The sequence below is a fragment of the Symphalangus syndactylus genome, chromosome 4 (genome assembly GCF_028878055.3).
Source record: "Symphalangus syndactylus isolate Jambi chromosome 4, NHGRI_mSymSyn1-v2.1_pri, whole genome shotgun sequence".
Classification (NCBI taxonomy): Eukaryota; Metazoa; Chordata; class Mammalia; order Primates; family Hylobatidae; genus Symphalangus; species Symphalangus syndactylus.
The window spans coordinates 68,922,694-68,947,185 of record NC_072426.2 but is presented as its reverse complement, the minus strand read 5'-3'; the positions used below and the strand labels follow the sequence as shown (position 1 = coordinate 68,947,185).

Here is a 24,492-nt window from a genome sequence, read left to right as displayed (position 1 = left end):
GGAATGCAGTGGCACTGCAACCTTGACCTTCTGGACTCAAGTGATCCTCACACCTCAGCCAACCAAGTACTTGAGACTACAGGCACATCCCACCATGCCCGGCTAATTTTTGTAGTTTTTATAGAGACAAGGTTTCACCATGTTGCCCACGTGGGTCTCAAACCCCTGAGCTCCAGCTATCCACCCTCCTTGGCCTCCCAAAGTACTGGGATTACAGGCATGAGCCAAGGCACCCGGCCTAAAGTTCTTGATTCCCAAGTTCTTTCATTAAATTACAAAAACAACAACAACAACAACAACAACAAAAACTGCTCTATTGCCTTGCTTCATAACATTTTTTTGAAAAGTCTGATGCTTGTCTAATTATTTTGCCTTTGTAAATTACTTGATTTCTTTTTGGACTGGGGATCTTTATCTTTGTAATCTAATAATTTTGCTAGGTTTGTCTCAGAATTGATTGCTGTTTGTTAACCTGAAATATAACTCATACAAATAAGGATAAATAATTTATTCCTCCTTTTTTTAAAAACATCCATTTATATATACATATAGGTATATGAGTTGTCAGGAATCCCAGCAAACTCCAAGACTGATAAGGATTTTTTTTTTAATTATTTGAATTCATGGATTTTCATGAGTTATTCAGTCTTTACTGTTCTTTTATACGAACTACCTGGCATACATGATTCAAAACATACTGAAAGTCTAATGCTCTAAATTTTCCATTACTTCAAAATATCCTTAAAATTTAAAGGTTAGCTTTCAACGTAAGTAAGTGCCTGCCTGTAAAAGAGTTAAATTTCATGTTCTTTTTTTTTTTCGTTGGAGGTGGGGTCTCACTCTGTCATCCAGGCTAAAGTACAGTGGCATGATGAGGGGTCACTGCAGGCTTAAACTCCTGGGCTCAAGCGATCCTCCAAATTTCATGTTCTTTAGATCAAGGAAATTAAGGAACAGGTATTTCTATTAATATTTTGTAAGTGCCCAGGACTCTAAGAAATGTTACCTAACAATTTACATAAATAATATACTAATTTCCTACAATTTCTCTTACAAAATATTTTCCTTCCACACGTTGTAAAGTAAACATTTGTTGGACTGATTGTTACATGGCCCAGTGTTATGTGATCGTGTAATGAAAGACTCTTTCACATACATAAGGATAGAATTAAAACTTACCATGGAATCTGTAACTCTAAATTTCCTCTCTTCTGTGGTTTAAACATAATTATGTTGCATTTACATAGTTTTGTTTTTTTTTTTTCAGTTTTTACATTGGGTTTATTTGTTCTTTGTAAAAAGGAGAAAAAAAGTAAAGCTATGCTTGTTTGTATACAGAAGAGATTTAATCTCTCTGTGGCTGCCCAGATATGTCTTTTGCCACAGAACCAGTCTTCGTGACCTTTCAGGGTTTATGCAAAACATAAAATAGAATATGTGTTTTACATGTTTGTATCAACAAGAACATTTTTCTTTCCTCTCACATTTTCATTTTTGTTTTTCATCTGCATACTTTTACAGCACATAGATTTAACTGAGATACAAAAGTGTCAAATGGAGAGTAATTACGTGAATCACTTAATCTTCCGAATCTTGGTTTTCTTATTTTAAAACAGGCTCTAGGGATTTTTAAATTTGAGGATTATGTGGGTTTTATTTTTCCACATTCTGTATCTCATCCAGCCAGTTGTGATTTGCACTCATATTAATAGCTGAAATAATGGGCTTCTCAGTACTATTTACTGTGAGAGCGCATATGCGTATATGTGTGTTCAGAATAAAATAGCCTCTAAAAATTTTTTAATTTGTAAAATGTACATAAAGGAAAGCGCATAATGAAAATTAACACATTAGCAAATTATTGGAAGGGAAACACTGATGTAACTGCCATCCAAGTCAAGAAATAGAATATGGTCATTATTATAAATCCCCTGGCTGCCCGTCCTCACAGCCCACTCAGTGCCACCTCTCTTTACTCTGGGGATATCTCCTTTTTTTGCCTTTTGTGGTAATTAGGACCTTGCTTCTTTTTCATAATTTTATACTTGAGAATTCATCCCTATAAACTATAGCCTAGTTTTGTTTCTATTTGGAGTGTATCTGAATGAAAGCATCGAGTGTTTTGTCTGACGTTTTGTTCTAAATTACGGGTTATTTTTACACTTAATTGTTTAGTTTAGTGAGTTTTCATAATTGTATACAGCCATACAACCAGCAGGCAAAAGTAATTATAAAATATGTCCTTCATCCAGGAAAGTTTACTCACATTATGTTTCAACCAATTTTCATGCCCACTCTAAGCAACCACTTTTTTATTTCCATTACTATAGATTAGTATTGCATATTCTTGCATTGGAATTTCTGAATCATCACAGAGTATGTGTTTAACTTTACTAGAAACTTCCAAATAGTACACAAAAGCGATTGTATGATTTTACACTCCTATCAGTGCCAATACTTAGTGTTGTCAGTCTTCTTTAAAAAATTTAGCCATTCTAATAGGATGAAATGATATGTCATTGTAGATTTCATTTTCATTTTTCCGATAACTAATGGTATTGAGTAACTTTCCATATCTTTATTACCAATTTGTATATATTGTTTTGTGGCCTGTTAAAGTCTTTTGCCCATTTTTAATTGGATTGTTTTGCTTTTGTTGAAGTCTATTACATATTTCGAATACATATGCATTATTAGATATATGTATCGTGGAGTAATTTTTCTCCAGTAAGCATTAAGACTTCCTTTTGAGCAGAAACCTTTAATATGAGGAAGGCCAATTTTTCAGTTGTCCTTTAAGGTTCATGGGATTCTGTCCTGCCTATGATCAAACTAGTTTTTAAGTATGGCGTGAAAGGGGGGTCAAAATTAATTGTTTCATACAGTATCCATTTGTCCCAGTACCATTTATTAAAAACACTATTTTTCATTTGATTAACTTGGTATCTCAGTTGAAATTCAACTGACTGTAAATGAATGGGTCTATTTCTGAACTAATTTAAGGAAAATGGAAATCTTAATGATATTGAGACTGCCAATCCATTAATGAGGTATATATTGCCATTTATTTGGGTCTTTCATTTCTCTCAGCAATACCTTGTAGTTGCAATGTAGAGCATTGCACATTTTGCATTATACTTTTTCTAGTTATCTACTTATTTGTGGTTTTGTGATTGATAATTATTTTTAATTTTTTCCAGTTGTTTTTTTTACAAGTAATGGAAACATAATTAATTTTTGAATATATCTTTGTATATTCAAATATACCTTTATATATGCTGGCAAACTTGCTAACTTTATTTTTTCCAATTTTTTTTGTAGATACCATAGGGTTTTCTACATGTAGAAATACATAATCTGCAAATAATGACAGTTCACTTCCCCCCACAATCCTTATGTCTGTTATTTCTTTTTTGTGTGTGCTTTATTAAGCAGGCCAAGACCTCTGTTACAATCAAATGAGTGCAAACATATATGTTCTGTACCTAATCTTGGGGAGAAAGCATTCAATTTTTCACCATTAAGTGTGATGTTAGTGGTAGGTTTTTGTAGAAGTTTTTATCAGGTTGAAAAAGTTTCCTTCTATTCCTAGTTTGCTGTGAGAGCTATATTTTAATAAAAATGGATTTTTGAATTTTATACGATGCTCTTCTATATCTATTGAGATGATCAGATGATTTTTCTTTTGTTCTATAAATAAATAAGATGATTTTTCTTTTGTTCTATTAATAAAGTGACTTACCATGATTTGTTTTGGAAGGATGAGCCAAACTTCCATTCCTTGGATAAAATTACTCTGATCATGTTGCGTTACCTTTTTCATGCATTCTTGCGTTTAAGTTGCTGATATTTTATATTTTGTGTTTATGTTCATGAGATATGTCGATTTGTAGTTTTCTTTCCTTGTAATATCTTTGTCAAGTGTTAGTATCAGGTTTATGCAGGCCTTATAGGACAAGTTGAGAAATTATTTTTTCTCTTTATTTTCTGATAGATTTTGTGTAGGATTATTTTTTCTTAAGTATTGATATAATTCACGTAGCAGAATTATCTAAATTGGAGTTTTTTTTATGAAAAGGATTCCTTTTTAATTGGTTTTTAAAATTACAAATTCAATTTATTTAAAGATATGGCACTATGTAGGTTTTCAATTCCTTCTTGGGTCAGTTTTGGTAATTTGGAAATATGTTCATTTTATTTTATTTCTTAGCCTAAAATTATTATAATATCCTTCTATTATTCATTTTATTATTCTTTTAATCTTTGTAGATTCTATAATGATAGTAGATCTCATTTTTCTCTTTCTCCATCAATCTCTTTTTTGGGAGGACCATGGTCCATTAAAAAATAATCTGTGAGCTAATTATTTTTATATTTTCAATTGGTTTTACAAACAAAAACAAAGCAAAGAAGACTATTCAATAGAGCTTATATGTTACCTACAAAGCCTACAAAGTTTACTATCTGGACCTTTACAGAAAAAGTTTGTCAACCTTTCTTTAGTCGTTTACCATTTTTATTCACCTTTTAAAAGAACCAACTTTTGACTTTATTTACTCTATTTTTGTCTATTCCCTATTTCATTAATATCTGCCTTATTTTTAATTATTTTATTTATTGTACTTATTTGTGTTTAACTTTTGCTTCTTTTTCTAGCTTCTTAAGGTAAAAGCTGTGTTCATTGGTATTATAGGCCAATTCTTGTCTTGTATACTTTTTTAAAGGTATACGTTTTTCTTTAAGCACAGTTTTAGCCTCATCCCACAAATGTAAGTTGTGATTTCATTTTTATTTAATTCAAAATAGTTTCTATTTTTTGTGTGATTTACCTTGGACCCAGGGATTGTTTACAAGTGCTGCTTAATTTCTAAAACTGGTTATTTTCCAGAGCCCATGTTGTTATTGATTTCTAGTTTAAAACCACAAGGTCAGGGATGATATTATATGTGATTTCAGTTCTTTCATATTAGGCTTTATGACTCAGCCATCTGGTCTGTATTTGTCAATATTCCATTTGCACTGAGAGAAAACTGTGTATTCTGCAGTAGTTGTATGCAATGCTTTTAAAATGTTGATTAAGTGAAATTGGTTAAGTGTGGTTTTTCAGTCTTTTCTATCTTTATCATTTTTTAAATTTTATTTTATCAACTCCTGAGAAAGGGGTGAGCTGTCCCTTGAACAACACAGGGGTTAGAGACGCTAACCCTCCATGCAGTCGAAAATCTGTGTATAACTTTTGGCTTCCCCAAAACTTAGCTGCTAATAGCCTACTGTTGATCAGAAGCCTTACCAATAGCATAAACAATTAGCACATATTTTGTATGTTATATACTGATTTCTTACAATAATGTAAGCTAGAGAAAAGAAAATGTTATTAAGAAAATTCTAAGGAAGAGAAAATATAATTACTATTCATTAAGTGGAAGTGAATCTTCATAAAGATCTTCATCTTGGTCATCTTCACGTTGAGCAGGCTGAGGAGGAGGAGGAAGAAGAGGCGTTGGCCTTGCTGTCTCAGGGGTGGCAGAGATGGAAGGAAACCCATATGTAAGTGGTCCCACACAGCTGAAACCCATGTTATCAAGGGTCAACTGTATTTATAATTCTCTTCATTGACAGTGAGAAACTGACTTCCGTCCTTACTTATTTGATCAATTTCCTTGTATGTAACCAAGCTTTCATCATCATCCCCATCTCCTCCCCTTTGCAGATGCTCTCCTCACCCTGTGCTGGTTCTGATTTACCATGCTGGATTACCCAGCCTCCAAAATGTTCTCTTCACCCCATTCAGGCTTTAGTTCCCCATGTTAGGCCACCTTCCCCTAGTATATCTGCCCTCCTCACCCTGCTCAGCTTTTGATCTCCTGTGCCACACTGCTCCACTATATTGGCACTTTCTTTCACACTTCTCAGTCTCTGTCCCCACATACCAGGCTAATTCTCAGTGGGGATATTCCCCTTATTCTGCTAGGGTTCTGACTTCCCGCATTGGGTTGCACCACTAAAGAATGCTTCAATCACTCTATTTAGGTTCTAATATCTTGTGACTGTTTCCCCCTACACTTAGAGAGATTCTCTCTTCATCCTTCTTGTGCTCTAACACTCCATGCTGGACCATTAAAGCAACCTTGTTGGCTCACCTGCTAATTGAGGCCATATATATGAACAAATGTGAACAGTTTGTGTCCATATTGTAGGCATGGTTAAGATCATAGAGTTTCTTTCTGGCAATATCATGGATGACTACTTTGTTCTGCCCCACACATTGGTTTTGCTGTGCTCCACTTACTGGCTTTAGGGCTAAGGCAAAGGAAAGAGGATTTACTATCCCTTTTGAAGGATGTTTTCACTGGATACAGAAGTCTAGGTTGACAGTTCTTTTTCTTCTAGCATTTTATAAATGCCATTCTATTGTCTTCTTGCCCTCACTGAGTTTCTTATGAGAAGTCAGAAGTCAATCATACCATAATTCCCTATACCTACTGTGTTATGTATACTGTTCCCTCACATTTACATGTTGAAACTTAATCCCCATTGTGAGAAAATTTAGAGCTGAGACTTTTGGGAAGTGATTAGGACGTGAGGGTAGAGGCCTCACGAATGAAATTAATGCCCTTTTAAAAGAGTCCCCAGAGAGCTCCTTTGCACCTTCTACCATGTGAAGTTGAGGTGAAAATATGACTGTCTATGAACCAGTAAGCAGACTCTCACTAGACACTGCATCTGCCTGCCTTTATCTTTGACTTCCCAGCCTCCAGAACTGTGAGAAATAAATGTGTGTTGTTTACAAGCCACCCAGCATATGGCATTCTGTTATTGCGCCTGAAGGGACTAAGACGTGTGCATTTTTTTTCTTTGTTGCTTTTAAGATTGGCTTTTTACCTTTGGGTTTCAGCCATTTGATTATGATGTGTGTAGGTGTGGTTTTTACTTTCATTTATATTGTGGTTTTTACTTGCATTTAGGGTTCACTGAGCTTCTTGGACCTATGGATTAATGTCTGCCATCAATTTAGGGGAAGATTACAATTATCGCCTTCACAAATATTCTTTGGTCCCATTCTCTCTCTGCCTTCTTCTTGGTATTCCAATCATGCATATGTTGTTTCATTTAATAATATTTCACAGACATTGAACTCTGTAACTTCTTTTTCAAAGGAGAAAAGGTCAGGCTTTTCTCTTTGTTTTTCTGTTTGGATATATTTTATTGCCTTGAATTCACAGATCCCTTTCTCTTCTGTGTCTAATTTGCTGTTAAGCCCATCTAATGAATTCTTCATTTCTAATACTGTAGTTTTCAAATATAGCATTTCCATTTTATATACATATATAAAGTATGTGTATACATGCATATTTATATACACACATATATATATACACACACATACATACATATTTATAAATAATGGAAATGCTATTTTTTCCTTTGCCTACAGAGGAGATAACCACAAATTGGTCATTAAAGGGAACAGATTAAACATTTATTCTGCCTTTACGGAGAAACTGTAATTGAGCTCTAGTTAATGAAAGAAAAGCTCTTTTTCATAGAATAATGTCAAGTAACAAATTGAGAAAATGAACAGAATTAGAAAAATCACTATTTTACAATTCCCAGTAAAATAATTATTTTAGGCAAGGATAATTAATGAATGCTAAAATTTAAAATAGGGAATGATTGTTGGAACAGGACTTTCTCAGGGAGACATAATATGACCCCACAGATTGTTATACAATGAAAAGAAAAAATGGCATCTTTACAATGGAAAGATCTGGTGGTCACCATCATAATTAAATGACCAAACTCAGCATTGCTAAAAGTTGGACAACTAGATATTTTGTGCCTCTCGATGTGTTGCAATGCATGGGATATAATTGGCTCTCACTTAATATTTATTGTTTGATCTCATTCTTTTTTATGGCTGCGTGGTACTCCATGGTTTGTATGTACATTTTCTTTTTTTTTTTTTTTTTTATTATACTTTAGGGTTTTAGGGTACATGTGCACAATGTGCAGGTTTGTTACATATGTATCCATGTGCCATGTTGATTTCCTGCACCCATTAACTCGTCATTTAGCATTAGGTGTATCTCCTAATGCTGTCCCTCCCCCCTCCCCCCACCCCACAACAGTCCCCGGAGCGTGATGTTCCCCTTCCTGTGTCCATGAGTTCTCATTGTTCAATTCCCACCTATGAGTGAGAACATGCGGTGTTTGGTTTTTTGTCCTTGCGATAGTTTACTGAGAATGATGTTTTCCAGTTTCATCCATGTCCCTACAAAGGACACGAACTCATCATTTTTTATGGCTGCATAGTATTCCATGGTGTATATGTGCCACATTTTCTTAATCCAGTCTATCGTTGTTGGACATTTGGGTTGGTTCCAACTCTTTGCTATTGTGAATAGTGCCGCAATAAACATACGTGTGCATGTGTCTTTATAGCAGCATGATTTATAGTCCTTTGGGTATATACCCAGTAATGGGATGGCTGGGTCAAATGGTATTTCTAGTTCTAGATCCCTGAGGAATCGCCACACTGACTTCCACAATGGTTGAACTAGTTTACAGTCCCACCAACAGTGTAAAAGTGTTCCTATTTCTCCACATCCTCTCCAGCACCTGTTGTTTCCTGATTTTTTAATGATGGCCATTCTAACTGGTGTGAGATGGTATCTCACTGTGGTTTTGATTTGCATTTCTCTGATGGCCAGTGATGAGGAGCATTTCTTCATGTGTTTTTTGGCTGCATAAATGTCTTCTTTTGAGAAGTGTCTGTTCATGTCCTCTGCCCACTTTTTGATGGGGTTGTTTGTTTTTTTCTTGTAAATTTGTTTGAGTTCATTGTAGATTCTGGATATTAGCCCTTTGTCAGATGAGTAGGTTGCAAAAATTTTCTCCCATTGTGTAGGTTGCCTGTTCACTCTGATGATAGTTTCTTTTGCTGTGCAGAAGCTCTTTAGTTTAATGAGATCCCATTTGTCGATTTTGGCTTTTGTTGCCATTGCTTTTGGTGTTTTAGACATGAAGTCCTTGCCCACGCCTATGTCCTGAATGGTATTGCCTAGGTTTTCTTGTAGGATTTTAATGGTTTTAGGTCTAACATATAAGTCTTTAATCCATCTTGAATTAATTTTTGTATAAGGTGTAAGGAAGGGATCCAGTTGCAGCTTTCTACATATGGCTAGCCAGTTTTCCCAGCACCATTTATTAAATAGGGAATCCTTTCCCCATTTCTTGTTTTTGTCAGGTTTGTCAAAGATCAGATAGTTGTAGCTATGCGGCATCATTTCTGAGGGCTCTGTTCTGTTCCATTGATCTATGTCTCTGTTGTGGTACCAGTACCATGCTGTTTTGGTTACTGTAGCCTTGTAGTATAGTTTAAAGTCAGGTAGCGTGATGCCTCCAGCTTTGTTCTTTTGGCTTAGGATTGACTTGGCGATGCGGGCTCTTTTTTGGTTCCATATGAACTTTAAAGTAGTTTTTTCCAATTCTGTGAAGAAAGTCATTGGTAGCTTGATGGGGATGGCATTGAATCTATAAATTACCTTGGGCAGTATGGCCATTTTCACGATATTGATTCTTCCAACCCATGAGCATGGAATGTTCTTCCATTTGTTTGTATCCTCTTTTATTTCATTGAGCAGTGGTTTGTAGTTCTCCTTGAAGAGGTCCTTCACATCCCTTGTAAGTTGGATTCCTAGGTATTTTATTCTCTTTGAAGCAATTGTGAATGGGAGTTCACTCATGATTTGGCTCTCTGTTTGTCTGTTATTGGTGTACAAGAATGCTTGTGATTTTTGTACATTAATTTTGTATCCTGAGACTTTGCTGAAGTTGCTAATCAGCTTAAGGAGATTTGGGGCTGAGACAGTGGGGTTTTCTAGATATACAATCATGTCATCTGCAAACAGGGACAATTTGACTTCCTCTTTTCCTAATTGAATACCCTTTATTTCCTTCTCCTGCCTGATTGCTCTGGCCAGAACTTCCAACACTATGTTGAATAGGAGCGGTGAGAGAGGGCATCCCTGTCTTGTGCCCGTTTTCAGAGGGAATGCTTCCAGTTTTTGCCCATTCAGTATGATATTGGCTGTGGGTTTGTTGTAGATAGCTCTTATTATTTTGAGATACGTCCCATCAATACCTAATTTATTGAGAGTTTTTAGCATGAAGGGTTGTTGAATTTTGTCAAAGGCCTTTTCTGCATCTATTGAGATAATCATGTGGTTTTTGTCTTTGGTTCTGTTTATATGCTGGATTACATTTATTGATTTGTGTATGTTGAACCAGCCTTGCATCCCAGGGATGAAGCCCACTTGATCATGGTGGATAAGCTTTTTGATGTGCTGCTGGATTCGGTTTGCCAGTATTTTATTGAGGATTTTTGCATCAATGTTCATCAAGGATATTGGTCTGAAATTCTCTTTTTTGGTTATGTCTCTGCCAGGTTTTGGTATCAGGACGATGCTGGCTTCGTAAAATCTGTTAGGGAGGATTCCCTCTTTTTCTATCGATTGGAATAGTTTCAGAAGGAATGGTACCAGTTCCTCCTTGTACCTCTGGTAGAATTCAGCTGTGAATCCATCAGGTCCTGGACTCTTTTTGGTTGGTAAGCTATTGATTATTGCCACAATTTCAGAACCTGTTATTGGTCTATTCAGAGATTCAACTTCTTCCTGGTTTAGTCTTGGGAGGGTGTATTTGTCGAGGAATTTATCCATTTCTTCTAGATTTTCTAGTTTATTTGCATAGAGGTGTTTGTAGTATTCTCTGATGGTAGATTGTATTTCTGTGGGATCGGTGGTGATATCCCCTTTTTCGTTTTTTATTGCATCTATTTGATTCTTCTCTCTTTTCTTCTTTATTAGTCTTGCTAGCGGTCCATCAATTTTGTTGATCTTTTCAAAAAACCAGCTCCTGGATTCATTAATTTTTTGAAGGGTTTTTTGTGTCTCTATTTCCTTCAGTTCTGCTCTGATTTTAGTTATTTCTAGCCTTCTGCTAGCTTTTGAATGTGTTTGCTCTTGCTTTTCTAGTTCTTTTAATTGTGATGTTAGGGTGTCAATTTTGGATCTTTCCTGCTTTCTCTTGTGGGCATTTAGTGCTATAAATTTCCCTCTACACACTGCTTTGAACGTGTCCCAGAGATTCTGGTATGTTGTGTCTTTGTTCTCGTTGGTTTCAAAGAACATCTTTATTTCTGCCTTCATTTCATTATGTACCCAATAGTCATTCAGGAGCAGGTTGTTCAGTTTCCATGTAGTTGAGCGGTTTTGACTGAGTTTCTTAATCCTGAGTTCTAGTTTGATTGCACTGTGGTCTGAGAGACAGTTTGTTATAATCTCTGTTCTTTTACATTTGCTGAGAAGAGCTTTACTTCCAACTATGTGGTCAATTTTGGAATAGGTGTGGTGTGGTGCTGAAAAAAATGTATATTCTGTTGATTTGGGGTGGAGAGTTCTGTAGATGTCTATTAGGTCCACTTTATGTAGAGCTGAGTTCAATTCCTGGATATCCTTGTTAACTTTCTGTCTCGTTGATCTGTCTAATGCTGACAGTGGGGTGTTAAAATCTCCCATTATTATTGTGTGGGAGTTTAAGTCCCTTTGTAGGTCAGTGAGGACTTGCTTTATGAATCTGGGTGCTCCTGTGTTGGGTGCATATATATTTAGGATAGTTAGCTCTTCTTGTTGAATTGATCCCTTTACCATTATGTAATGGCCTTCTTTGTCTCTTTTGATCTTTGTTGGTTTAAAGTCTATTTTATCAGAGACTAGGATTGCAACCCCTGCCTTTTTTTGTTTTCCAGTTGCTTGATAGATCTTCCTCCATCCCTTTATTTTGAGTCTATGTGTGTCTCTGCACGTGAGATGGGTTTCCTGAATACAGCACACTGATGGGTCCTGACTCCTTATCCAGTTTGCCAGTCTGTGTCTTTTGATTGGAGCATTTAGCCCATTTACATTTAACGTGAATATTGTTATGTGTGAATCTGATCCTGTCATTATGATGTTAGTTGGTTATTTTGCTCGTTAGTTGCTATAGTTTCTTCCTAGCCTCCATGGTCTTTACAATTTGGCATGTTTTTGCAGGGGCCGGTACCGGTTGTTCCTTTCCATGTTTAGTGCTTCCTTCAGGAGCTCTTTTAGGGCAGGCCTGGTGGTGACAAAATCACTCAGCGTTTGCTTGTCTGTAAAGTATTTTATTTCTCCTTCACTTATGAAGCTTAGTTTGGCGGGATAGGAAATTCTGGGTTGAAAATTCTTTTCTTTAAGAATGTTGAATATCGGCCCCCACTCTCTTCTGGCTTGTAGAGTTTCTGCTGAGAGATCAGCTGTTAGTCTGATGGGCTTCCCTTTGTGGGTAACCCGACCTTTCTCTCTGGCTGCCCTTAACATTTTTTCCTTCATTTCAACTTTGGTGAATCTGACAATTATGTGTCTTGGAGTTGCCCTTCTCGAGGAGTATCTTTGTGGCGTTGTCTGTATTTCCTGAATCTGAATGCTGGCCTGCCTTGCTAGATTGGGGAAGTTCTCCTGGATAATATCTTGCAGAGTGTTTTCCAACTTGGTTCCATTCTCCCCATCATTTTCAGGTACACCAATCAGATGTAGGTTTGGTCTTTTCACATAGTCCCAAATTTCTTGGAGGCTTTGTTCATTTCTTTTTATTCTTTTTTCTCTAAACTTCCCTTCTCTCTTCATTTCATTCATTTCATCTTATATCAGCGATACCCTTTCTTCCAGTTGATCGCATCTGCTACTGAGGCTTCTGCATTCTTCGCGTAGTTCTCGAAACTTGGCTTTCAGCTCCATCATCTCCTTTAAGCCCTTCTCTCCATTGGTTATTTTAGTTATCCATTCTTCTAATTTTTTTTCAAAGTTTTTAACTTCTTTGCTATTGTTTTGAATTTCCTCTCGTAGCTCAGAGTAGTTTGATCGTCTGAAGCCTTCTTCTCTCAACTCATCAAAGTCATCCTCCATCCAGCTTTGTTCCGTTGCTGGTGAGGAACTGCGTTCCTTTGGAGGAGGAGAGGTGCTCTGTTTTTTAGAGTTTCCAGTTTTTTTGGTCTGTTTTTTCCCCATCTTTGTGGTTTTGTCTACTTTTTGTCTTCGATGATGGTGATGTACAGATGGGTTTTTGGTGTGGATGTCCTTTCTGTTTGTTAATTTTCCTTCTACCAGACAAGACCCTCAGCTGCAGGTCTGTTGGAGTTTACTAGAGGTCCACTCCAGACCCTGTTTGGCTGGGTGTCAGCACCGGTGGCTGCAGAACAGCAGATTTTCGTGAGACCACAAATTCAGCTGTCTGACAGTTCCTCTGAAAGTTTTGTCTCAGAGGAGTACCCGGTTGAATGAGGTGTCAGTCTGTCCCTACTGGGGGGGTGCCTCCCAGTTAGGCTGCTCAGGGGTGAGGGACCCACTTTAGGAGGCAGTCTGTCTGTTCTCAGATCTCCAGCTGCGTGCTGGGAGAACCACTACTCTCTTCAAAGCTGTCAGTCAGACAGGGACATTTAAGGCTGTGGAGGTTCTCGCTGAGTTTTTGGTTGTCTGTGCCCTGCCCCCAGAGGTGGAGCCTACAGAGGCAGGCAGGCCTCCTTGAGCTGTGGTGGGCTCCACCCAGTTCGAGCTTCCTGGCTGCTTTGTTTACCTAAGCAAGCCTGGGCAATGGCGGGCGCCCCTCCCCCAGCCTCGTTGCCGCCTTGCAGCTTGATCTCAGACTGCTGTGCTAGCAATCAGCGAGACTCTGTGGGCATAGGACCCTCCGAGCCAGGTGCGGGACACAATCTCCTAGTGTGCCGTTTTCCAGGCCCGTTGGAAAAGTGCAGTATTAGGACGGGACTGACCCGATATTCCAGGTGCCGTCTGTTTCCCCTTTCTTTGACTAGGAAAGGGAACTCCCTGACCCCTTGCGCTTCCCGAGTGAGGCAATGCCTCGCCCTGCTTCGGCTCGCGCACAGTGCGCTTCACCGACTGTCCTGAACCCACTGTTAGGCACTCCCTAGTGAGATGAAACCGGTACCTCAAGCAGAAATGCAGAAATCACCCGTCTTCTGTGTCGCTGGGGCTGGGAGCTGGAGACCGGAGCTGTTCCTATTCGGCCATCTTGGCTCCACCGGGTTATTCTGTACATTTTCTTTATCCAGTCTACCATTGATGGGCATTTAGGTTGATTCTATGTCTTTGCTACTGTGAATTTTGCTGCAGTAAACATATACATGCATGTATCTTTATGGTGGAATGATTTATATTCCTTTGGGTTTATACCTAATAATGGGATTGCTGGGTTAAATGTTAGTTGTTTTAAGTTCTTTGAGAAATCTCCGAACTGCTTTCCACAGTGGCTGAACTAATTTGCATTCCTACCAGCAGTGTACAAGCTTTCCTTTTTCTCCATTACCTTGCCAGCATCTGTTATTTTTTTACTTTTTCATAATAGCCATTCTGACTGATGTGAGATAGTATCTCCTTGTGGTTTTGATTTGCAGTTCTCTAATGATCAGTGATGTTGAACATTTTTTAATATGCTTGCTGGCCACGTGTATGTCTTCTTTTGAGAAGTATCTGTTCATGTGCTTTGACCACTTTTTAATGGGGTTATTCAGTTTTTGCTTGTTAATTTGAGTTTCTTATAGATTGTGGATATTAGACTTTTGTCAGATGCATAGTTTGCATATATTTTCTCCCATTCTGTGGGTTTATCTGTTTACTCTGTGGATAGTTTCTTTTGCTGTGCAGAAGCTCTCTTCAATTTAATTAGGTCTAATTTGTCCATTTTTATGTTGTTGTAATTGTTTTTGCAACAACATACATAGAGCTGGAGACCATTACCCTAAGCAAATTAATGCAGGGATAGAAAACCAAATACCGCATGTTCTCACTTATCAGTGGGAAGCAAACACTGAGTACACATGGACACAAAGAAGGAAACAATAGACTCCAGGGCCTACTTGAAGGTGGAGGGTGGGAGGAGGGCGGGGATCAAAAAACTGCCTATCAGGTATCATGCTTATTATCTGGGTAACAAAATAATCTGTACACCAAACCCCCGCGACACGTAATTTACCTATTTAACAAACCTGCACATGTACCCCTGAAACTAAAAAGTTGAAAAAAGAAGGAAAAACGTATTTACTAAATGATGAATAATTTTTCTGACAAAAAAGGTTTCTAGAGTCTTTCTAATCATATTGCTTATACCAACTATAAAAGCATCGACTATCCTCCTGCTTTCCAAAGGCTAAAGAATTTCTGACATACTTCTCCCAAGACTGCCACATTCACATCTTTTCTCCAAATTTGTTGTCCCATGGCCTCTTTGGAATAACACATAGAGGTAGAAACGTAAAAACCTTAAGGATTTTTTTAAAAGTAAAAATTCTCTTCTAATCTGTTTTTCCCAGGGATGATCATTTTAATTCTGACATACATTTATGTTTCCCATTTTATTGAATTGCCAACTTGGTTTCAAAACTTGTAGATGACAGTCGCATCCTTTAATGTTGTGGTTTAAGAACGTCATGTTCTTTTAAGCAAACCACACTTAGTTTGAGCCACTGTCATACAATGGTATTTATCAGTGTAATTTTCAGCAAATACTGTGAAGTTTTTAGAAAACATGCAAAATTATGGTTTCAAAATAGATATGTTGATATTGCCAGAAAGAAACTTTACAACCTTGCCTGTGCCCACAGTATGGGCACAAACTGTTCACATTTGTTCATATATATGGCCTCAATGGGCTGATGAGCCAGCCAAACTTCATAGCAGTCCTGGAAAATGTTAATATAACAAGAGCCTGAGAAACATGGCAAGCAGATGCATCTTTTTGGTTTGTTTTTTTTTTTTTTTTAAATAACCAAAAACATGTACATGTATTCATCTTTCTAGAGCTGTTATTTTGCCAGCCAGGCAGTTTGATTTCTGGGATAAAGCTGAAGATCTTGAAAGCATGTAATTCAGTTTTGTTTTTACAATGTCAAGAAATTAATTTAGAATTCTATTTCTATACAAAATGAGAAGAGCTACCATACTGCTGGAAATGAATTCAGAGCAAGATGCTAATCAAATTAAAGAACTATGTAAGGGGTAGACCTGTTGAAAATGGAGAGTGGTATAAATTAACACTACCTATAAGCGCATCACTGTGTATGCAGAAAGCAATGAAGTTGTCAAGAAATTCTGAGAAAATACACTTTCCACTTAGAGACAAATTCAAATGAAAACTTCACTGCTTAGATTTAGAATTTGAACATGTATTTTGCAAGTATGAGGTTTAAGGAGGAATGTACTTGTGTTGGGAGAGATTTTTGATTCAATGAAAAAGAGTAAGCAAAGGCTGTCTTGTTTCAGATCCATTTCACCAATATTCACTGGTGTGGTAGCCTGCTGGGAGTGTGGTGGGAAATACGGAATTCCTGCTGTCATGGAGATTACATGGTAATTGGGGAGATAAGAAGCACACAACACATGACTACAAGGCAAAGTAATGTGGTATGAGGGGCAGGAAAAGGGAGAGCAAAATTAAAAAGAAGCTTAAAGGAGGAAGATACCAGAGAATTTGTGAAAGAGGTTTTGTTGTAGACCTTAAGTGATGGATTATTATGTAAAATACGGAGATGGCTGGGAAACAGCTATAGTTGAAAAGTGCGTAACAGGAGGAGAATCTCTGTGGCCTGTGAGTAAACTGGTGTTTTCTGTCTGTTCATGTGAAACTCCATGCTCACATCTATTGCAGCATTTATTACGGATTATAATGGTCTATTTATCACCCTCACGAGACTGTAGTTTCCCAATGGTCAATTAAAATACAGTCAGTCCTCATTATTTGCAAATTCTGAGTTGATGAATTCATACACTCTCTAAACTTTATAACCCCCAAATCAGTAGTCACATCACTTGCGCTGTCATTCCTGGACATGTGCAGAGCAGGGACACATTTTGAGTCACCTGGTGCACATGTTCTCTGCTGAGGTCCAAAAAGGTGACATTCTGACTTTTCGTTCCAGCTCTCACACTGTGAACAGCTCGTCCATTTGGCAGTCTATTTAGTGCCATGTTTTTCACAGTCTGTGCTCTGGGATGGTGATTTTGCTATTTTAATATGGTCCCTAAACATAGTGCTGAAGTGCCGCCCAGTGTTCCTAAGTGCAGGACGGCTGCAATGTTCCTTTTGGAAAAAATCTATGTATTCCCTAAACGCCATTCAGGCACAAGTTACAGAGCTATTGGCCATAAGTCCAATATTCATGATTCAACAATCTATATTAAATAAGGTGTCTTTAAAGAGAAATACACGTGAAACAACGTTATATATTGATTGGTGGATGAAAACATTCTGACCAGAGGCTCACAGAAACCCACTTTATATATACCCTAGGAGCAGTAGTTCAGTATTTGTTCATTTAAGGTTTGCAGTGACTTGATAGAACATAACTTCCCCTGATGAGAATTGACTGTATCTGGTTTTCTTTGTTTGTTTGTTTTTTGTTTTGTTTTGTTTTGTTTTGAGACAGGGTCTGGCTCTGTCATCCAGGCTAGAGTGCGGTGGCGCAATCTGGGCTCACTGCAACCTCCGCTTCCTGGGCTCAAGTCATCCTCCTACCTCAGCCTCCCAAGTAGCTGAGATTAGAGTCGTGCACCACCATGCCTGGCTAATTTTTTTTTGTATTTTTTGTAGAGACAGGATCCTTTGTTGCCTGGGCTAGTCTTGAACTCTTGAGCTCATGCGATCCACCCACCTTGGCCTCCCAAAGTGTTAGGATTACAGGCGTGAGCCACCGTGCCTGACCCAAGTGTATCTGTTATTTCTGTATGCCTAGTACTTAGTGTTTAGTAGATAGTCAAGGAGTATTATGAGAAATTCCAGCTCCCTAAAAAATTTAAATACTGAGCTCTGGAATTGCAGGTTTAATACCATGAAGGCAACGGGAAGCCATTGGAGACTTTTTTTCCCTAGGAGTGATCTTTGGGTTGAGAATTGTTTAATAAGCGCTGATTAAATGTGCTAGCTAGTGTCATGAACAGAATGAATATCCCTGGCATCCTGATCTCAAGGAGCTATTGCAGAAACTCTAAAAGTGTCTTTAGGGAGATTAATTTTGCAGGGATTTATAAGATGGATTGAAATTGAGAAAAACTGAGGACATAAAACCAAGTTATTCCCTCACGCAACAATCCTGATATGAAATGGTAAAGACTGGGATTTGGGTGCTAAAATAGAAAACAGGGAAATGGGCAGATACTTGAGTTATTGTGAAGTAAAATTTAGCAATAAATGAATTCATGCGGAGGATGAGGGAGATGGAAGGCATAAAGTTAAGTTCTGAAGTTTACTACTCCTGACTTTGTTAGTTCCTATGGTTGCAAATGTTTTTCAATCATGTTCTTGTCATGGGAAGTTATCATTCTGTACTGTTCTGAGTCTCTTTTTTTTTTTTTTTTTTTTTTTTTTTCAAATGAAGACTCACTCTGTTGCCCAGGCTGGAGTGCAGTGGTGCAATCTCGGCTCACTGCAACCTCCGCCTCCTGAGTTCAAGTGATTCTCCTGCCTCAGCCTCCTGAGTAGCTGGGACTACAGGCATGTGCCACCAAGCCTGACTAATTTTTGTATTTTTAGTAAAGACAGGATTTAGCCACATTGGACAGGCTGGTCTTGAACTCCTGACTTCAAGTGATCTGCCTGCCTTCGCCTCCCAAAGTGTTGGGATTACAGGTGTGAGTCACTGGGCCCCGCCCCTGAGTCTTCTTTTAAGACACCAGTAATGAGATCAAAACCCTCACTCATTATAACTAAGTAGCTGCTGAATTGCCTAGGGTTTGGGGAGAAAATGGTAAATGATAGATCTGATTTTACAATTATAGTGAATTTTTATAGTTAATTGTGAAATTTTGTCTATAACTTGTTTTAAAGTTAATTGTGAAATATTGTCCAGGATTGAATAATCCTTTTTTTAAATTGCAAATTTGTGCCATCCAAATGATTTCCACTGTAATGACGAGTTATTTCTGGCCAGCAGTATACAGTTAAATATCACTAATGCCAAATTTGCTGCGAAATATTCGAGAAGATAGGGCAGACCATTATTCACTGTTGTTCATTGTGAAATTTTATATGAAGAAAATAGAGGCTCAGAGATTGGCATTAGTTATATTTTAAGTAGCATGTGGAAGGCAATATGACTTTTCAATTTAAATTTGAAAAGCAAACATTGTGAGGTGCTATTATGTTTCTTTAGAGTTTCCATTAATTGAGAAATAAAACCGTTTTCTCTCAGCATGGTGTGAAAGTTTTAGGTTTGAAAACCTACTTACTTAAGCTTTGCTTTAAAATAATTTTTATGTGTTTTTTTCTTATTAGAAGTCCTTTTTAAGACAGTTTTAATCCTACTATAGGCCATTTGCATCACCAGTTTTTTTCAATGCTCTTTTTCAGCATCACCAATTTTATAAAGTTATGCAAAACTGATCTCCTACTTGAAAACTTTGGAATAATACATTTTTCCCCCTGGTAAACTCATCTAAGATAATCAAGACATGTAGATGTTTTTATGTCAATTTTCAAGGAAGAATTTGAATGGCATTTTAAGCTAGTATTTATTCTATCTGTGGCTCAATACTACATGTGTTTAATTCAACTTGAGATTAAAAATCAAAGGAATTTTGATGCCCTTTATCTTTTTTCATCTGCTTTGAGTTTAATATACCTTTCCGAACAAAGCCATGTTTGTAAAGGTTATTAAGTTTTGTTTGGCCTTCTTCTCCACTGCGAGTACCCAATGGACCTTACTGCAAGGTTATGCTCCTGGACTGATTGATATATAAACAGAAGACAGATGGTGTAGAGATGGCTCTGATGATAATTCATTTTTCAGCTAGTCATGAAGCTATTTTGATTACAGTGTGTTTAAGTAATTATAACACAGTCTGCAGTGTTAGTCTTGCTGGGAAGGGTGCACATGGAAAACAAGTTACGTGTTATTCATGCCCAACAAAGGATGCACTGTGGTGTAATGATTTTAATTCCTAATGCTAGATTAGGAATGAAAGCATTTAAAATATGTCATACAGTAAGGTAAGTCAATTAAACATAGACCAAATAAAAAAGGTAACTGCACAGTTTTGAGGCATAAATATTTGTTTTGGAAAGTATTTAGATGTTACTATATGAAAGAAACCAGTATTTTTACATTTAGGTAAGAGGTCTGTGTACAGCTAATTAAAAAATTACATGGCTTGATTTTCAGTTTATGTGAATCATAATCATCAAGCAGCTTGTTTTCTGTGTCATGGATTTAAAACTGAAATCAGAGGGCTGACAGTTCAATAGCATGTTATCTCCCTACTGTTGATGAAGTTTTGAAAAAAAAAATTCTGAGCAAAATATCAGAAGGAGAAAAAATAATTAAATAAGTGGGTCATTAAAATGTTTGTCTTCACATACTAATGACAGTTTATATCATGATTTTGGGTTCCACGATAGGATAATTGATCGCTTAGATGGAGTTCGTTTGTTGTGGTCCCTGCTGAAAAATCCTCACCCAGACGTGAAGGCCAGCGCAGCGTGGGCACTCTGTCCATGCATTGAAAATGCAAAGGTAAGAACGGACTGCAAGTCAGTCTCTTCTAGAATGTCTAATACTATACTGAAAAATGCCACCACAGGTTACTAATTGCTTTTGACTTATTGTAAGTCAGATTTATCTGGTGGGAGAGAGTGTTGCACAATGTTTATGCCAAAATAATTTCAGAGCATTGCTTTTTTTCTGGTCAGTTTTAAAATGCAAAGCAAAACTAGCCGAAGATGGCAGTGCTTGCCAAATTCTAGCTAATTGGTGCGATGCAAGCAAGCATCCCAGGTAAATCAGAGTGAGGACAAGTTGACTGTTCTTGTCTCTTGAGGGATAAAAAATTTGTCTGCATTTACTTGCTATCCAGAGAGAGTGCAGCCATGGGGGAGACATGACTGCTTCTATTGTCATTACAGCCTGCAGTGAGACAGCACTACATTCTGTGTTGCCTTGAAAAGGTCACATGATTTCAATGACTCTCACTTTTCTTACCTGTCACTAAAAACAGGAGACCAGGAGTTTCTGAAATAGATTTTAGCCTTGATTTGTAAATTTTATTATTTTCTTTGAAGATCACTTTTCAGCCTATTTCTCTTAACATTTTTTCTGTGGGTTTAGAGATTGCCCTTTAAGATCCTTGTTGCTGAAGTTATTTCTGCCTGTTGAATATTTTTTTAAATTATACTTTAAGTTCTGGGATACATGTGCAGAACGTGCAGTTTTGTTACATAGGTATACACATGCCATGGTGGTTTGCTCCACTCATCAACCCCATCATCTACATTAGGTATTTCTCCTAATGCTATTCCTCCCCTAGTCCCCCACCCCCTGACAGGCCCCAGTGTGTGATGTTCCCCTCCCTGTGTCCATGTGTTCTCACTGTTCAGCTCCCACTTATGAGTGAGAACATGCGGTGTTTGGTTTTTTTGTTCCTGTATTAGTTTGCTGAGAATGATGGTTTCCAGCTTCATCCATGTCCCTGCAAAGGACATGAACTCATTCGTTTTTATGGCTGCATAGTATTCCATGGTGTATAAATGCCACCTTTTCTTTATCCAGTCTATCATTGATGAGCATTTTGGTTGGTTCCAAGTCTTTGCTATTGTGAATAGTGCTGCAATAAACATATATGTGTGCATGTGTCTTTATAGTAGAATGATTTATAATCCTTTGGGTATATACCCAGTAATGAGATTGCTGGGTAAAATGGTATTCCTGGTTCTAGATCCTTGAGGAATCGCCACACTGTCTTCCACAATGGCTGAACTAATTTACACTCCCACCAACAGTGTAAAAGCATTCTTATTTCTCCACATCCTCTCCAGCATCTGTTGTTTCCTGACTTTTTAGTGATCACCATTCTAACTTGTGTGAGATGGTATCTCATTGTGGTTTTGATTTGTATGTCTCTAATGACCAGTGATGATGAGCTTTTTTTCATATGTTCATTGGTCGCATAAATGTCTTCTTTTGAGAAGTGTCTTTTCATATCTTTCACCCACTTTTCGATGGAGTTTTTTCTTCTTGTAAGTTTGTTTAAGTCCCTTATAGATTCTGGATATCACCCCTTTGTCAGATGGATAGATTGCAAAAGTTTTTTCCCATTCTGTAGGTTGCCTGTTTACTCTGATGATAGTTTCTTTTGCTGTGCAGAGCTTTTTAGTTTAATTCGATCCCATTTGTCAATTTTGGCTTTTGTTGCTGTTGCTTTTGGTGTTTTAGTCATGAAATCTTAGCCCATGCCTATGTCCTGAATGGTATTGCCTAGGTTTTCTTCTAGGGTTTTTATGGTTTTAGGTCTTACATTTAAGTCTTTAATCCATCTTAAGTTAATTTTTGTATAAGGTGTAAGGAAGAGGTCCAGTTTCAGTTTTCTGCATATGGCTAGCCAGTTTTCCCAACACCATTTATTAAATAGGGAATCCTTTTCCCATTGCTTGTTTTGGTTAGGTTTGTCAAAAATCACATGGTTGTAGATGTGTGGCATTATTTCTGAGGCCTCTGTTCTGTTACATTGGTCTATATATCTTTTTTGGTACCAGTACCATGCTGTTTTAGTTACTGTAGCATTGTAGTATAGTTTGAAGTCAGGTAGTGTGATGCCTCCAGCCTTGTTCTTTTTGCTTAAGATTGTCTTGGCTATACAGGCTCTTTTTTGGTTCCATATGAAATTTAAAGTAGTTTTTTGTAATTCTGTGAAGAACGCCAGTGGTAGCTTGATGGGGATAGCATTTAATCTATAAATTACTTTGGGCAGTGTGGCCATTTTCATGATATTGTTTCTTCCTATTCATGAACATGGAATGTTTTTCCATTTGTTTGTGTCCTCTCTTATTTCCTTGAGCAGTGGTTTGTAGTTCTCCTTGAAGAGGTCCTTCACATCCGTTGTAAGTTGTATTCCTAGGTATTTTTTTTCACCCACCAAAAAGGATTTATTTACAGTGTAAAATTTATCATACATTTCTTTTTTTTGAACTGAACATAACCTCAAGATTTTATTGTCTTCATAATAAAACAAAAGATGAAATTTAGAACTGAATCTCTTGGCCCTTTCTCTTCTTATCTCCTCCTAGTTCAAAATGCTTGCATGTCCTCATATCCAGCATCATCTTATATCTGCAGCTGGGCTCAGCGCTCAATCCTTGGCACCATCTCCTTTGTGGTTTTAGCCTTTTTTCTGGAAAATTGGCTTACTTACAGAAGTCAATGGCCTTGATATACACAAACAATACCTAGGTTAAAGGACTTAAGAAAAACCCATGTATAATAGCAACAAAGAAGCATCCCTTTTGTGTTTTGAGTGGGAAGACATCCCTTGTTTTTGGCTATCACAACTCATCATCAAGATGCCCATTCCCTCCAAGTTGATTTATAAATTGAATGCCATTCCTATAAAAATGCCAACAAGCTTTGTTTAATGGAGTTGGTAAGTTGATACTAAAGTTTCTATGGAAAATAAACATGTCAGAATAGCCAGGGAAAAACTGACACAAAATGGGCTAGCCCTGTGGGCTATTAAAACAAACCATAAAGCCTCTGTATTTAGAAGAGTGTGGCATTGGCCATGTGAACAGGCAGACAGACCAATGGAATAGGATAGAAAGTACAGAATAGACCTAAGTACAAATGGGAATTTAGTATATGATAAAAGTGGCATGTCAAATCTCAGAGGCAGTGATGGACTTTTTATATTTATTTATTTATATTTTTTATTTATTGAGATGGAGTCTTGCTCTGTCGCCCAGGCTGGAGTGCAGTGGCACAATCTCAGCTCACTGTAACCTCCACCTGCTGGGCTTAAGCAATTCTCATACCTCAGCCTCCTGAGTACTCAGCCCAAGATTGCCACTCTGCTTCCTGCCATGATGCCACGTTCCCCATGCATACACAGCATCCTTGCCCTTCTTGTCCTGTGCCACTTTGTGGGGTTGGTGCTTGCCACACTTCTTACAGAAAGTCTGGAAGGCTTTAGGAATGTGCACCACATTGCAGGAGCCCTATTGCGTGGAAAGCTATTGTTAATTTCTAAGTCATTTATGCTTACAGAGCTGATAGGAGCTAAACTAAGGTGTGGGTCATTCTGTAGGAGGAAACAGTTTGGGGAGTAGTCAACATAGTGGTCAAAAGAGTTTTTTAAAACTCCAAACCTCAGATTGTTGTCTGCATATACCCTTTTGGGCAAAAGGTAGTCCTTATTTGGAGAAAACATAGATTGTATTATCTTGAGAAGGTCTAAAGGGAACCACAGAGGGGAGGAAGAGGAGACACAGGAAGTCTTTCTGGTTGGGACAGTGGTCTCCCTGGTGGGGTGGACACCCTTGTCTTGGTGTGGTCATAGAACTCATGGAAATGACAGGCAGCCTGTGACACCAGCTTTTCAGAGAAGAAGGGTTTCTTGCATGTATTGGTGGGGTCTCAGCTGT

The 24,492-nt window shown here is 37.7% G+C and overlaps 1 protein-coding gene across 4 annotated transcripts in view; it reads left to right on the top strand.

Moving 5' to 3' along the window:
* ODAD2 (outer dynein arm docking complex subunit 2) overlaps nucleotides 1-24,492 on the top strand; it is a 261,250-nt gene that overhangs the window by 79,728 nt on the left and 157,030 nt on the right. For all 4 annotated transcript variants that reach the window (XM_063637276.1, XM_055275003.2, XM_063637275.1 and 1 more), the window contains exon 17: nucleotides 20,482-20,596. In XM_063637276.1, the coding sequence (XP_063493346.1) occupies nucleotides 20,482-20,596 (115 nt within the window). The remainder of the gene's footprint in view (nucleotides 1-20,481; nucleotides 20,597-24,492) is intronic.